Source organism: Schistocerca americana, chromosome 1 (genome assembly GCF_021461395.2).
Source record: "Schistocerca americana isolate TAMUIC-IGC-003095 chromosome 1, iqSchAmer2.1, whole genome shotgun sequence".
Classification (NCBI taxonomy): domain Eukaryota; kingdom Metazoa; phylum Arthropoda; class Insecta; order Orthoptera; family Acrididae; genus Schistocerca; species Schistocerca americana.
Genome location: NC_060119.1, coordinates 498550274 through 498565708, shown reverse-complemented (window position 1 = coordinate 498565708; position 15435 = coordinate 498550274). Strand labels below are relative to the sequence as shown.

The following is a 15435-nucleotide window of genomic DNA, read 5'->3' as shown; positions in this document are numbered from 1 at the left end:
ATTGGAGAATAAGATTGTCTTATTTCGGGACAAGGAGGAGACATATCATAATTTTGTTACAAAAATAGGATGTGGGAAGTGGGGGCAGGGGAGATATAAGATGTTTGCAGCTGATATATTTGAGAAACTGAATGCTGACATTGAAAGGAAAGTGGTCATTGTACGTAAAGTGTAGATACAGGTACACTCATTCAAAGCAAAACTAGTTCTATTTGTAAGGCAAGCAGGGAAATGTAATTGTTGTCATCTCCTTTATTAGGGGAACAGAAAGTGCCTGAAAGTGTTTCTGCTAAGATTAGCACTTGCAGAGTTTGGAGGGTGAGTTAACAAGATATTTCAGGACCTAGCCTCAATTCAATTTGCTATCTTATCACATCAGTGCTGATATTGAGACAGCAGCTGAGGAGCTGCAGCTTGAACTTCTCAACATGCAGTCAGATCAAACTGTGGAAAAAAACATTATGTTGTGATGTTAGCTGACTGTTACAAATCTTTGTCAGCTGAAAAATTTCCCCGTATGTTCTCCATATTTGGGTCTATATATTTCTGTGAGTGAGGATTTTTTGCTTGAAGATCAAGAAGAGTAAATATTCATGCTCTTTGACAGACATTAACTTGCAGTCTGTAATGCGAACCTCAACACGATATCTCTCTCTTGATTTAAAAGCCTGCACAAAAATGTGACACTATACATTTGTCTCATTAAATTGGTTCTAAAATTAAATGTGCTTACAGATGTAGATTGCATGAAATTAGGAAAATAATAAACTGAATAACACTTGGAGTATTTTATTGACATGTATTGATCTTTATGGTGTAGTTTATACTTTTCTGAAATGTAAAGTTAAGTAAGGAATCCAGTCATTTAAAAGTTGTGCCTTTGCACTAAGCTCTGCTTCCACAAAGTGGTCCTTGAGTTGACACAATTGCCCACGTCTGTTACGGATGACTTGTATCTGAAGGTGAGCTATTAAATCTCAATACTTGTCGTAAGATATTAAAACCTAAATTGTTACTGGTCAATTAAAGTCTAACCAAACAAAATTGTATTCCAAGACACGGTTTTATTTGTGTACATCATTGGTGAACAAGTGCTGTATTCAGCTACAAGTGCCAAATATTGATGAGTATGGACCCGAAGCTATTTGAATAGGAACACGCGATTTCACTAAGTTTAGTTGTATGGATGTCGAACTGAAACTTGTAGTCTTCTATGAAAGCATAACTCATCCAGCGGAGACATTGTTTGCTATATTGTCCTCCGACTGATTATTCAGTGCCTATTGTTTGTTTTGCCAAGCCGAATTAATTGGAGTGACACGGAAGGGTCAGATGAGTTGCGTGAGTCTTCAAAGGCTTGATTAACAAAGCAAATAATTTATCCTTTAAAACTGCCCCTAATATTACAAAAAATATAGAATATCTAACAGAAGATTAGAAAGGTGAAAGAATGATATTCGCCATTAATTACAAAATAGTGGAGGAGGCTATAAGTACTGTGACAGTCTTTTAATAACTTTAAGTAATATCTGTTGCTTTGGTAAAGTTGGTCGAGATTTCTTTTCGCACTAGATTTAGAAGGCTCGTGGATTCTGAAACAAGTCGATAGTGTACTGGAGTATTTGACATTATACCACCAGTGTGGCAAGTGGGGTGCTGAAGATTCGATTTCCCTTTCAGACTCGACTTCTGATGCGAAAATAAAGGGATCTTTCACCTCCTCCATGGTACATCACAAATCCTTCTGCCAAGAGCACGTATTAGTTCGTTTACACGCTCTCTTTTGACTGTCTGCGAGAAGACCGAAGCTATTTGATTCGAAAAGGGAAATGTCATCTGATTACGCACTGCAACGAAGACAGAAATGCGTGAAGCTGCTGTCTACGTTCTACTGACTGGTCCTCACAAACTGAACATTCCAGCAGGACGTGAACACGTGTACCTATGTACGTGGGCGGGTGTATCTATGTATCGGAGATGGGTTGCTCTTTCTTCTTGATTCTATATACGTAATACAGGTATGGATCATGCCCCGGCAGATAGCACGCAAGCCCAGCGGTTGGTTGAAGGAGTATGTCAGCCTTCCAGAGGCAGAAGAGTCGCATCTCTTCCGGAATGAATTAGTAATAAATGAAGATAGAGAATATAAAAATAAACGTCAGAGGAATGGATATGACCTATCGGACACGAAAGAACATGACTGTCGGTATGGACAGTGTAGCTGCACTTTGTGGTAGACGGAAGTATATAACATGTGCAGAGATGCCGAAGCAGCGGCTGACGAACATGGGCGTTACCGTGTGCGTGTGTGCGTGTGTGTGTGTGTGTGTGTGTGTGTGTGTGAGCTGATGCAGGTAATCGGAGCCCGCATGCCCGGCCTCGGTGCCCATTGTATTTGCGCGAGTGGGCGGGGGTGAGGAGCCGCTAATGAGCCGGTGCTGGCCCGCCTTCCGCCAATAACAGTCATAACGCGCCCATGGCGGCGCCCGCAACTCGGCCGTCGTGGGCGGCAGCCACTCCGCCCCGCAGCGCCTTACGCTCGGTACTAAGTGGTACGTCAGCCGTGCAGTGTGTGGTCGGCAGTGAACTTGCAAGCAGTCTGCCCTGAGAGCGAGATTCGTATCATCCTCATTTGGTTATAGAAGATCAACGTTCCAAATAATGCCAAGTCTACGGATTTTATAAGCTTTTACTTTTGGCGAGCCAATACCCACTCCGCTGTACGAACAAAGATTCCGAAAGCGTAGACAGCGGTGAAATCTAGACTTTTCGGTTGGTTTACGAAATACAGAAGGTTGCAGGTACCGGAACCCACGTTAATTGCGTTTTTCTTGGTTTCCGGGAGACCTCTCGCCTACTAAATAAATAATAATGGCGTGTGAGGAGTGCAATTCTTTCGATTTGACGCCACTTCGGCGACTTGCGCGTCGATGGGGATGAAATGATGATGATTAGGACAACACAACACTCAGTCCCTGAGCGGAGAAAATCTCCAACCCAGCCGGGAATCGAACCCGGGCCCTTAGGATTGACAGTCTGTCGCGCTGACCACTCAGCTACCGGTGGCTACTAAATAAAATGCAAACTTACGGAATACCTAAACTGACAAGCGATGGGACTGAAGTCTTCTTAATATCAGAAACGAGTTGGTACTTTTGTTTTCATCGGTTGGCGTCGAGAGAAGCGGAAATGGTGTATTGCGTACCTCAATGAAGTGCGAGAAGATCGTTCCTGTTCGCAATATGTATACAAATGATCAGGTAAAAGCAGCTTCTGAAGTTGTTTGTTGATTGCGCAGCATGAGCGGGAAGATGGTGTCATTAGAAAAGTGAAAAGAAATGAAGACAGGTTTGAAGTCATAAAGAGTCTACTCCATAGACTGGCCGCTGACTCGCAATGTCCGTAAATTGAAGGAAGCATTCGGTGTCGTCTGACCATAAGAGTCGCGATCTTTCATTTGTCTAACACACAGTTATTCGTAAGAATATCTGGGTTTTCAGAAGACGACTGGGTGAAAACACGCCATCCGAACAGGGCGCGCACCAACGACCCATTTCCTTAAATGTACCGACAGAACGTGGAACTTGTCCGCTGTTGCGTAGAACTGCGCCGTTTGACGTCCAAGCAAGCCGCGCAAAGCGAAGGAAAGAGTTATGTGTATCCCTAGTGTCTGTTCTTTCGGGCATGCTCGAAAAAAAAAAAAAACCAGTAGCCTTCATGTAGCTGATTCGCATTGATCGGCAATCAATCTACCACCTTCAGTGCGGTTGCACAATTAAGTTCGACCTTCTGCGGAAATATCAAAGCAGCGAGCATAGGGGACATGGACGGTGACTGCGGATAGGTGGCACTAGGTGGTAATGTGGGTCGGCCGTGAGGCGTGCCCGTACAGTCGGCGCAATTGCGATAAACCCTGTGTCCGGATGGTGCAGTGGTTAACGCAACTACCTAGTAACCATGAGATCCCGGGTTCGAATCCCGGGCCGGCCGGAGTGGCCGAGCGGTTAAAGGCGCTACAGTCTGGAACCGCTCGACCGCTAGGGTCGCAGGTTCGAATCCTGCCTCGGGCATGGATGTGTGTGATGTCCTTAGGTTAGTTAGGTTTAAGTAGTTCTCAGTTCTAGGGGACTTATGACCACAGCAGTTGAGTCCCATAGTGCTCAGAGCCATTTGAACCATTTTTCGAATCCCGGTCTGGAGCACATTTTCACTCGTCGCCGCTGATTTGCATGAAGTCCCGATGCAGCTGATAACAATACCTCCTGCCTCTCCTTTCCTTTCCCCCACTCCACCTTCAATTTAATTAACTAAGGAAAGAGGTTCGGCGTAACGCGGCGCGGCCGCTGTACTTATCAAACATCACCGATCTACGCAACAGCGAACAAGTTTCGGGCTGTGTCGGTACATCAAAGGAAGCGGTTCGTTGGTGCGCCCTCTGTTCGGACAGCTTTTGTCGTTTCCATTTTTACTAACGCATGCGCGCGGAAACACACACAGGAAAACTGAAATATTGCTGCGCACCAACAAACACTTCTCCGTTCTCTGGTCTGTGACGTCCTGCGACGCTCTTTTGTGCGCGGCTCGCGTTGCTCACGTATCAGCTCGTCAGGTGTGGACAGGGCTTACGACAAACAGAAAACAGAAATGTATTAGCGGATAGAGTATCTCTTCAACTTTTTAATTCACAGTGCTCAGTGTGGTCACTGTAGGCGCAATTTTTTTTACAGTCGCTGACACAAATTGCAGGGGAAGGTAAAACGGCACTGCACTTCGAAAAACTTTTCTTCGATGCGACAGTAGGGAGCAGATCATTTTTCTATGCATTCTAACACACCCGCCTCCCAGTGCAGCAACGTCACAGCGCTTAATATCAATCAAATGATGCGTGACATGTGTGACATTTGTTTGTATGACTTTTAGTTTTCGCGCAGTCGCCTTCCGGAGCCAAGTAGATACTTTAGAACAACCATGTAGATGCCAAGCTCTCGACGTTCCATCCGGGAAGCAACGTTCAAATTCCGCAAGGTTAAGGGACTGCCATTCCAACTACAAAAGAATGCTAAAGATTGGATGGGTAGATGGGATAACTAATTAACAAATACTGAATCGAAAGAATGAGAAAAGAAATTTAAGAGAAGATTTGACTAAAAGAAGTGATTAGTTGACAGCACACATTCAGAGGCACCAAAGTATAGTCAATTTGTTTATGAAGCCAAGTACCGGGGGGAGGGGGGAGGACATGGTAAAATGTATAGGTACACCCAGGCTTAACTGCAGAAACCTCGTTCGATGGATGAAGATATGCACAGTACAGACTAGCGTGGAATAATGCAATATGGCAGTTTGAAACAGAAATAGGAAGGTAATCATACGTGCAGAACGCACCTGATGGTAACGTTCGATAAATATGACGACGAAAAGAGGTGAAAAGAGGCCTTTGCTGAAATTGGTGTGCTCGAGTTCCCCCTTCTACGTTTACACAGAAACTACCCGTGAACAACTCTAGGGGAAAATGTGTCAGAATTTTACTCACACAACAACAAGCCTGCTCAAAGGCCGACCAAACTATCAGCATTGCTGGAGAAGAATCCGTCGCAATGAAAAACGCCTCTCTTTTAATGACCTCCAGCCCAAATCCTGTATCATTTCAGTGACACTCTCTCCCATTTCTCGCGATAATACAAAACGTGCTGCCCTTCTCTGAACTTTTATGATGTACTCCGTCAGTCCCATCTGATAAAGATCTCATACCGCGCAGAAGTAATCTAAAAAGAGGACGGACAAGCGTAGTGTAGGCAGTCTCCCTAGTAGATCTGTTACATTTTCCAAGTGTCCTGCCAACAAAAAGCAGTCACCCTTCTCCACAACATGTTCTATGTGTTCCTTCCAATTTAAGTTGTTCGTAACTGTAATTCCTAGTTATTTAGTTGAATTTACGGCCTTTAGATTTGACGGATTTATCGTGTAATCGAAGTTTAACGAATTCCTTTTAGCACTCATGTGAATTACCTCTCACTTTGCGTCATTTAGGGTCAACTGCCAATTTTCGCATCATTCAGATATCTTTTCTAAATCGTTTTGCAATTTGTTTTGACCTTCTGATGAATTTATTAGTCGATAAACGTCAGCGTCATCTGCAAACAACCAAAGACGGCTGCTCAGATTGTCTCCCAAATCGTTTATATAGATAAGGAACAGCAAGGGCCTATGACACTACCTTGGGGAACGCCAAAAATCACTTCTGTTTTACTCAACGACTTTCCGTCAATTACTCTCTGACAGGAAATCAACAAATCCAGTCACATAACTGAGACGATATCCTGTAAGTGGTACAGTGTCAAAAGCCTTCCCGAAATCCAGAAATACGGAATCGATCTGAAATCCCTTGTCAATAGCACTCAACAATTCATGCGAATAAAGAGCTAGTTGCGTTCCACAAGAACGATGTTTTCTAAACCTATGTTGACTGTGTGTCAATAGACAGTTTTCTTCGAGGTAATTCATAATGTTCGAACACAATATATGTTCCAAAATCCTGCTGCATATCGACGTTGACGATATGGGCCTGTAATTAAGTGCATTTCTCATACATCTACGTCTACAAATGGTTCAAATGGCTCTGAGCACTATGGGACTCAACTGCTGAGGTCATTAGTCCCCTAGAACTTAGAACTAGTTAAACCTAACTAACCTAATGACATCACAAACATCCATGCCCGAGGCAGGATTCGAACCTGCGACCGTAGCGGTCTTGCGGTTCCAGACTGCAGCGCCTTTAACCGCACGGCCACTTCGGCCGGCTCTACGTCTACATCATACTCCACAAGCCACCTAACGGTGTGTGGCGGAGGGCGCTTTCGGTACCACTATCTGATCCCTCCAACTCTGTTACATTCGCGAACAGTACCTGGGAAGAATGATTGTCGGTAAGCTGCTGTATTGGCTCTAATTTCTCGAATTTTCTCCCCGTGGTCAAAACGCGAGGTGTATGTGGGGCACGTAATATGTTGTCTGACTCCTCGTGAAAAGTGTTGTCCCGAAATTTCAGTAGTAAATCTCTCCGTGATGCACAACGTCTCTCTTGTAATGTCTGCCAGTGGAGTTTGTTTAGCTCTCTCGGCAGCTGATCGATCCCGCGACGAAGCGCGCGGCTCTTCGTTGGATCTTCTCTATCTCCTCTAGCAGTCCTACCCGATAGGGATCCCAGACAGATGAACAATACTCAAGAATCGGGCGAACAAGTGCCTTATAAGTCACTTCTTTCGTGGATGAATCACACTTCATTAGATTCTTCCGATGAATCTGAGTCTTGTGTCTGCTTTTAACACTATCAGTTTCATATGGTCATTCCACTTAAGGTCGTTCAGGATAGTTACGCCTAGATATTTTACGGCAGACGCTGTCTCCAGCTGTTTGTTATCAATAGTGTAGCTGTACAGTAGTGGATTTCCTTTCCTAAATATGCGCAATATGTTACATTTATTTACGTTCAGGATCAACTGGCAGAGGCTGCACCATCCATCAATTCTCTGCAGGTCGTTCTGCAAATTCTTACTGTCTTCCGGCGTTGCTACTTTGGCACAGATAACTGTAGATCATTTATATATATTGTAAACGGCAATGGTCCTATCACAATTTCCTGTGGTACTCCGGATATTATCTTTACATCTGTCGATTTAGTTCCGTTAAGAGCGACGTGCTGAGTTCTATATCCAAGAAAGTCTTGAATCCAATCGCAGGTCTGCTCCGATACTCCGTAAGCTCGTATTTTGTTCATTAAACTACAATGCGTGACGGTGTCAAATGCCTTACTGAAGTCAAGGAACACGGCATCAACCTGAGCGCCGTTGTGCACTACACTGTGGATCTCGTGGAGGAACAGAGCGAGCTGAGTTTAGCAGGATCTCTGTTTGCGGTATCCATGTTGATTTTTATAGAGGAGCTGTTCATTTTCCAAGAACGCCATAATTCTTGAGCATAAAACACGTTCCGTAATTCTACAACAGATTGACGTCAGCGATATAGGCCTATGACTGTGTGGTTCTGTCTTACGGCCTTTCTTAAAAACGGGAATGACGTACACTTTTTTCCAGTCGTTAGGTACCTTTCATTGCTCAGGCGAACTACTACCTCCCTTGAATATTGGTGTGACCTGTGCAACATTCCAGTCTTTGGGTACGGATCTTTGGTCGAGCGAACGATTGTATATGATTGTTAAGTATGGAGCTACTGCATCAGCATACTCTGAAAGGAATCTAACTGGTATACAGTTTGACCAGAAGACTTGCTTTTATTAAGTGATTTAAATTGCTTCACTACTCCGAGGATAATTACTTCTAAGTTACTCATATTGCCAGCTGTTCTTGATACGAATTCTGGAATATTTACTTCGTCTTGTTTTGTGAAGGCATTTCGGGAGGCTGTGTTTAGTAATTCTGCTTCGGCAGCACTGTCTTCGACAGCGTCTCCATTGCTATCGTACAGAGAAGCCATTGAGTGTTTCTTGCCGCTAACATATTTCACATAGGACCAGAATCTCTTTGGATTTTCTGCCAGGCTGCGAGACAAAGTTTCGTTGTGGAAACTGTTGTGAGCATCTCGCATTGAAGTCCGCGCTAAATTTCGAGCTTCCGTAAAAGATCGCCAATCTTGGGAATTTTGCGTCTGTTTAAATTTGGCATGTTTGTTTTGTTGTTTCTGCGACAGTGTTCTGACCCGTTTTGTGTAGCAAGGAGGATCACCTCCGTCGTTTGTTAATTTATTTGGTATAAAACTCTCAACTGCTGCTGATACTATTTCTCTGAATTCAAGACACATCTGATTTACACTTATATTATTCATTTGCAAGAAGTGGAGATTGTCTCTCTTGAAGGCGTCAAGTGAATTTTTATCTGCTTTTTTGAATAGGTACATTTTTCGTTTATTTTTGGAGGATTTGGGGATTACAATATTCAGTCTCGCTAAGACAACCCTGTGTTCATTAATCCCTGTATCCGTTTGGATCCACGTTATTAACTCAAGATTATTTGTTGCTAAGAGGTCAAGTTTGTTTTCACAATCGTTTACTATTCGCATGGGCTCATGAAATAACTGCTCGAAGTAACTTTCTGAGAATGTGTTTAGCACAATTTCGGATGATGTTTTATGCGTACCTCCGATATTAAACATGTATTTTCGCCAACATATCGAGGGTAAATTGAAGACACCACCAACTATAATCATATGGGTTGGGTATGTGTTTGAAATCAAACTTAAGTTTTCTTTGAAACTTTCAACAACTGTTATCATCCGAAATGGGAGGTCGGTAAAAGGATCCATTTATTATTTTATTCCGGTTGCCAACAATGACCTCTGCCCATACTAACTCACAGGAACTATCTTCTTCAATTTCGCGACAAGATAAACTACTTCTAACAGCAACAAACACGCCTCCGCCAACCGTGTTTAGCCTGTCCTTTCGGAACACCATTAGGTTCTTCACGAAAATTTCAGCTGAGCTTATATCCGGCTTTAACCAGCTTTCAGTGCCTATAACGAATTGAGCATAGTGGTTTGTATTAGGGCTTGGAGCTCTGGTACTTTCGCAACACAACTACGACAATTTACAACTGTTATACCAATGGTTCCAGTATCTACGTTCCTCCTGTGTTCGGCCTGCACTATTTGTGACTGAAGCGGTTCTTGCGTTTTCCCGAGACCCTGTAACCAAACAAAACCGGCCAGTCCACGTCACACAGCCACTGCTACCCGTGTACCGCCTCCTGCGTATAGTGGACACCTGACCTATTCAGTGGAACCTGAAAATCCAGCCACCCTTTGGCCCAAGTCGATGAATCTGCAGCCTACACGGTCGCAGAACCGTCTGAGACTCTCATTCAGACCGTCCACTCGGCTCTGTACCAGAGGTCCTGTCGACTATGCTGCAAATGGTCAAATTTCCTTTCATCTTGCAAGCAAGACTGGTAGCATTTATCACTTTTGTTAGCCGCACGAAACCAGAGAGAATCTCTTCTGATCCATAGTGTGATACACATCATTGGTACCGACGTGAGCAACCACCTGCAGTTGGCTGCACCCTGTGCTCTTCATGGCATCCGGAAAGACCCGTTCCACATCTGGAATGACTCCATCCGCTATGCACACGAAGTGCACACTGGTTCTCTTTCCCTTCTGGGCAGCCATGTCCCTAAGGGGCCTCATAAAGTGCCTAACGTTGGAGCTCCAAACTATCAATAATCTTACCCTCTGTGATTGTCCGGATCCTGCAGGCTGAGAGGTTTCCTCTGAAACAGACAGGCGACAACATCTGGCTCAGTGACAGTGTTAGCCACAGACAGCACCTGGAACCTGTTTGTTAGACAAACCGGGAAGGCCTTACGTGCGGCCGCCTGGGAAGTCTTTCGCCGCCTGCTACGCCCCGGGGCGACCCCTCACTCGACCATAGGTGAGGGGTCAACCTCAGTGTGAGTAGTAACTGGGCTGGCCACCGGTGAGGACCGATCGGAGGACTCTGACGTGCTGGAACTCCGTTGGATCCCCACGGCCGGCCCACAACAGTGGTGCCCATCCACTGCAGCCTCAAGCCGTGTAACCGAAGCCATCACAGCCTGAAGCTGAGAGCGAAGTGTCACCAACTCGGCTCGCATCCGCACTCAACAATCGCAGTCCCTGTCCATACTAAAGACCGTATAAAACTAAACTATGCAGATAAACGGACTATCGGCCTGTGCTGCGCAACTCTACTGTAGCCCTGATGAAAACGCAAGAACTGTGTCTAATAAATTAGATTAATACTCAGAGATTCAAAAACCTAACTACCGAAGCACTCAAGTGAAACTAAATAATTCGCCCCTGATTAGGAACTTGTAATACGTCACAAAATCGGTTTACTTTCCGACGCAAACGAAAACGCGGGAACTGTGGTTATTAGTTATTAAATAAACACGCAGAAGCTCAAGAAACTAAACTATTAAAGCACGCAGATGATATTATAGAAATCGCTCCTGGTTAGGAACTCGTAACGAGTCACAATATCGGTTACTTCCCTGTTGCTGCTTGTGTCTCGGCCGGCTACTCCACCGATCACGTCCTTTTCCCTTTCGTAAGGCACAGTTTTGTGTTTTTAAAAGCGGCTGCGTCAGCGCAAAAAAGATTTTTTTTTGTTCATGGTTTGAGCGGATATACTACTGCAGACATTTTAGGGAAATATTCTGAGAAGATTTAATGAGAAACATGGGGTAAAAAAACGTTCAATTTTTACGAACATGTTAACATCCTTCCATGCTTAATTCTGCTTGAATAATTGTAGTGTACAACACATATTCGAAGATAAAAGCCTCAAGCGAAAGTGAAGGAACACCCCCGTTGCACTCCTACAGTAACAACAAAGGAGAGTATCACTGAGCTCGTTTCAATGCACGTAATATCTATCATCCACGCGGTGACATTCACAGCCATAAGTTTATTAAATGAAGGCCGCATTTTCCATTTAGGCTGTATTTTGACTTCTTCGACCAACAACTAGTTACGAATTTTCTTAAGCATTATACCTCTGCACCTTTTTCTCGCTTGTGCACCAACTATCTGTCAAGCAATCAAGAACAGTATAACTTTTAAATCAAAACTAACGAAAGCACATCAAGTGAATACGCTGTCATTTTCGTGCACATGACAACTTTTTCTCGCTTAACACTCTACTGTATAATGGCTTAACAAAGCTGAAACTAGTTCTGGAAAGTAGAAGGGGCCAAAATAAATCCAGCTTAAGGTAAAAAACGCTGCCTTCATTTAACAGACATAGCTAAATATTGCGTGGAGCGGAAAGCAAATTTATGAGAGTGTAAATTTAGCCTTAGAACTTGCGGTATTGACGTATTACTTTGATAATTCAAAACAGTATAATACCAGAAGCAATTATAATAATAAATTTCTTGTTACGAAGGACTGATATAAATTAGCAGTCTCGGGAGCTGTATGCTGCCATTATGTATCAGTCCATAATCTTGCGTTAGAATTGGACCACCATAACAATTTGCAGAGATATAAAACAGAACTACAACAAGCATAATCGCAAGAAAGGTAGAAGACAGAATAGGCTCACTAGCATGATACTGGGAAAATGCAGCCCGTTTATATATCACTTGTGTATTCTATTTTAGAATATTGCCCAACTTTGAGAGAGCCACACCACATGGGACTAACAGGGCGAATTGGAAGTACACACAGAAGGGCAGCACGAATCGTCATTGAGTTGTTTGATTCTCGGGTGATAGTCATGAAAATGTTGAAACACTTGAAGCGGCAGACTCTTGACGAAAGACGCAAAATACGAAAAGCCTGCTTACAGAATTTCACGGAAGAGTATAAAGTAAAGAAATTTTTCAGACCTCAACGAAACAGTCCCGTAGAGATAGTGAACACAACATCACACTGATTACTACAGGCACAAAGGCATTTAAGAAGAGATTCTGCCCGCGCTCCAGAGGATACTAGAACAGGCAGGATCTCGAACACCTGTAAGCCGTGCAAGTATCCTCCAGCATTCACTTCAGATGTAGCTGTATCAGGTCGCTAAATAGGAAAAGAAATTAAGTGTAGTTATTTTAAAGAGTCAGTAATGACAATACTCACGGGCTAAGTGGAAGATGGCGTCGCAGGCTTTGATGTGCGACAGAAAGGCATTGCCCAGCCCTTGACCCTCTGCGGCGCCCTTCACGAGACCCGCGATGTCCACCACGTTCAGGAATGCTGGCACCTTGCTGCAAGAAACACACTCTCAGATTCAACCTGTTCCATCATAAATTGGTTTTCTTCACTCATTACTCTAAAGAATTAGGGGAACACGTCCGTATCTTAAATCTATTTTAAGACAGGTTTGTGGTCGTACTGCACAGCTTGAGATTTTAGCTTCCAATGTATGCAACAACTAATGTCATTCGCCATCTGTCGGCTGTGTTACACATTACGATATCAGCTGAACCTCGAAAGGATGGAAGTACCGGTTTCCCAGCGAGGTACACAGGTGACAGTTGTCGTTTCTGGAACTTGTCGTCATCAACGAAGTGCAACTTCCAAGGACAACCTGTTTCAACCGAGAAGGATGGACTTTCCGTCGCATCGCTGCAGATGCCAACGTCTCTCTATCTGGTATCGACAGATTGTGTACACGCTTCAGAGAGACAGGTCAGTACACAAGGCGAGTTGCACAATGTCCCCGACGCACTTTTAAGATCAGTATCCGGCCATCTCTGCGTTGCGGCGTCGTGCGGCTACCTCGAGAGCACTGCAAGATGATCTCAGAAGAGCCACTGGGGACGATGTATCCGATCAGACTGTAAGGAACAGTTTACGAGAAAGGATCTTTCGGACCCGACGTCCTGCTGGAGTACCCCGCTTGATGCGACAATCTCTCGCAGTTCGCCTTCAGTTCTGCCGTACCCGTGTTAACAGGCAACTTCACTTCGTCACTGGCGAAACGTGTTATTCAGAGACGAGTTCAGATTTCCTCTAACGCAAGGTGATGGCCATGTCTGTGTGTGGAGGCTCCGTGACGAGCGGTACGTGTCACTTGTTGTAAGCTTCTGTGATGATGTGGGGCGGCATCGGTGTCGACCGTCATACCAATCTTGTTGTCCATGGTAGCCTTCCCGCCTGGCAGTATATCCAACAGATCCTACCTGACCATGTGCAGGTTGCTGCACACAGTGGTGGCCCTGAAATCTTTCTCATGCGCGATAATGACATGGCCTGTGCGGCGGGCAACACTAGGAATATCGTGCAAGTCTAGACATTGAAGTACTGGAATGATACATGTCATGTATGTGTCAGACGGTAATAAATGCTCATGGAGGGCACACACATTATTAAAGCTGTCGCAGCCCAATGAAAAGTACCGAGGATTGAGTACTTAATTTTTGAAAGATAAAGCTTTACTCAGGCAACATACCAGATCAATTATTACTGTTCAATGGAGTATGGCAGGCACCCAAAGCCATGTTCCCTAATTCATTTGAACAGTGTGTCTGAACATCCGGTATTAACAATTTAGCTCCGTCTACTGACCCATGACCCAACTACGAAATAAAGCTAACAAGAAGCCTCAAAGGTACCGATGCAATACTTCCACGCTATACCTGAAAGACATGGGATATCATTTGGTACCATCATCATCACCAACGAGAACAACAAGTGACACCCGCAGAATGATTACTCCGGAATTAGTCTTTCACTCTGATGAGGAGTGTGCGCTGTTTTAAAACTCTCTGGCAAATTAAAACTGTGTGGGAGACCGGATCTCGAACACACAACCTTGTTACGGGCTACTCCCTTGGTTAGTAGGGCAGAGGTATTAGCAGAAGTGGGTCTGTGAGGAAGCGTCGAGTCGTACCGCTACACATCAGTCGGTAAGAGTGCTAGCTGCAGACGGAAAGGTTTCGGGTACGAGCCCCGGTCCGGCACTCTGTTTGGAAGTCTCTGAATTATTATTGTTTGCAACAATGTGCATATATAATCGAAAACGAGTAACTAGCGAACAAAGTGTGTAACCTAACATTGTAGTTGTTACCTCACGACTCTCGTACTTCTAACGATAACGTATTCACTGAAATTGACCTTGCAAACAAAAAATTTAGGTATCTGCTTATTATGATGTTAAGCTTTCAATCAACATATTAGGTCCAAGTTAGACTTCGAGGAAGTATCGACAGAATCACCAAGAGATAGTGATACATCTTCCTTTCTTCTCTTGTTACGGTAACAAGTCCCTCCTTCCCACTAACTCAGTTACTCCCATGTTCCATAGACCTAGCTACGTCGCGAAATGTGCCAACTGGTTTCCTGATGCACTTCGCCAATGAAAATATGGCTAGGCCCTAGAAGCTGTCCATTTGCGTAATTAGTTGTTAACTGATGCTTATAAAACGCTTAATTTCTGATGGATGGAAGTGATCTTTGCGCGCGCGCACACACACATACACACACACACAAAATGGGTTCAAATGGCCCTGAGCACTATGAGACTTAACATCTGAGGTCATCAGATGTTAAGAATTTAGACCTACTTAAACCTAACCAACCTAAGGACATCACACACATCCATGCCCGAGGCAGGATTCGAACCTGCGACCGTAGCAGTCGCGCGGTTCCGGACTGAAGCGCCTAGAACCGCTCGGCCACAACGACCGGCACACACACACACACACACACACACACACACACACACACACACACTCACACTCTTCTCTTATTGAACGACGGGGTGTCAGGAGAAAACGATCCCTTAAAAAAAAAGTTATTCGCAACGGAGATGGTCAAACATCATTTAGCTCATTTTCCTGATATTAAGCTGCTGCTGATCTCTTTATAAATAAGGAATCGGCTGTTTACCTGAGGTACACACAAGTTCGTGAACAGGGCCAGTAGATCACAGGAAACTGA

The 15435-nt window shown here is 44.3% G+C and overlaps 1 protein-coding gene across 1 annotated transcript in view; it reads right to left on the bottom strand.

Annotated features, from left to right (window-relative positions):
• LOC124624246 (obg-like ATPase 1) overlaps positions 1-15435 on the bottom strand; it is a 300300-nt gene that overhangs the window by 164248 nt on the left and 120617 nt on the right. The window contains exon 4 of the mRNA XM_047149095.1: positions 12631-12758. Within this exon, the coding sequence (XP_047005051.1) occupies positions 12631-12758 (128 nt within the window). The remainder of the gene's footprint in view (positions 1-12630; positions 12759-15435) is intronic.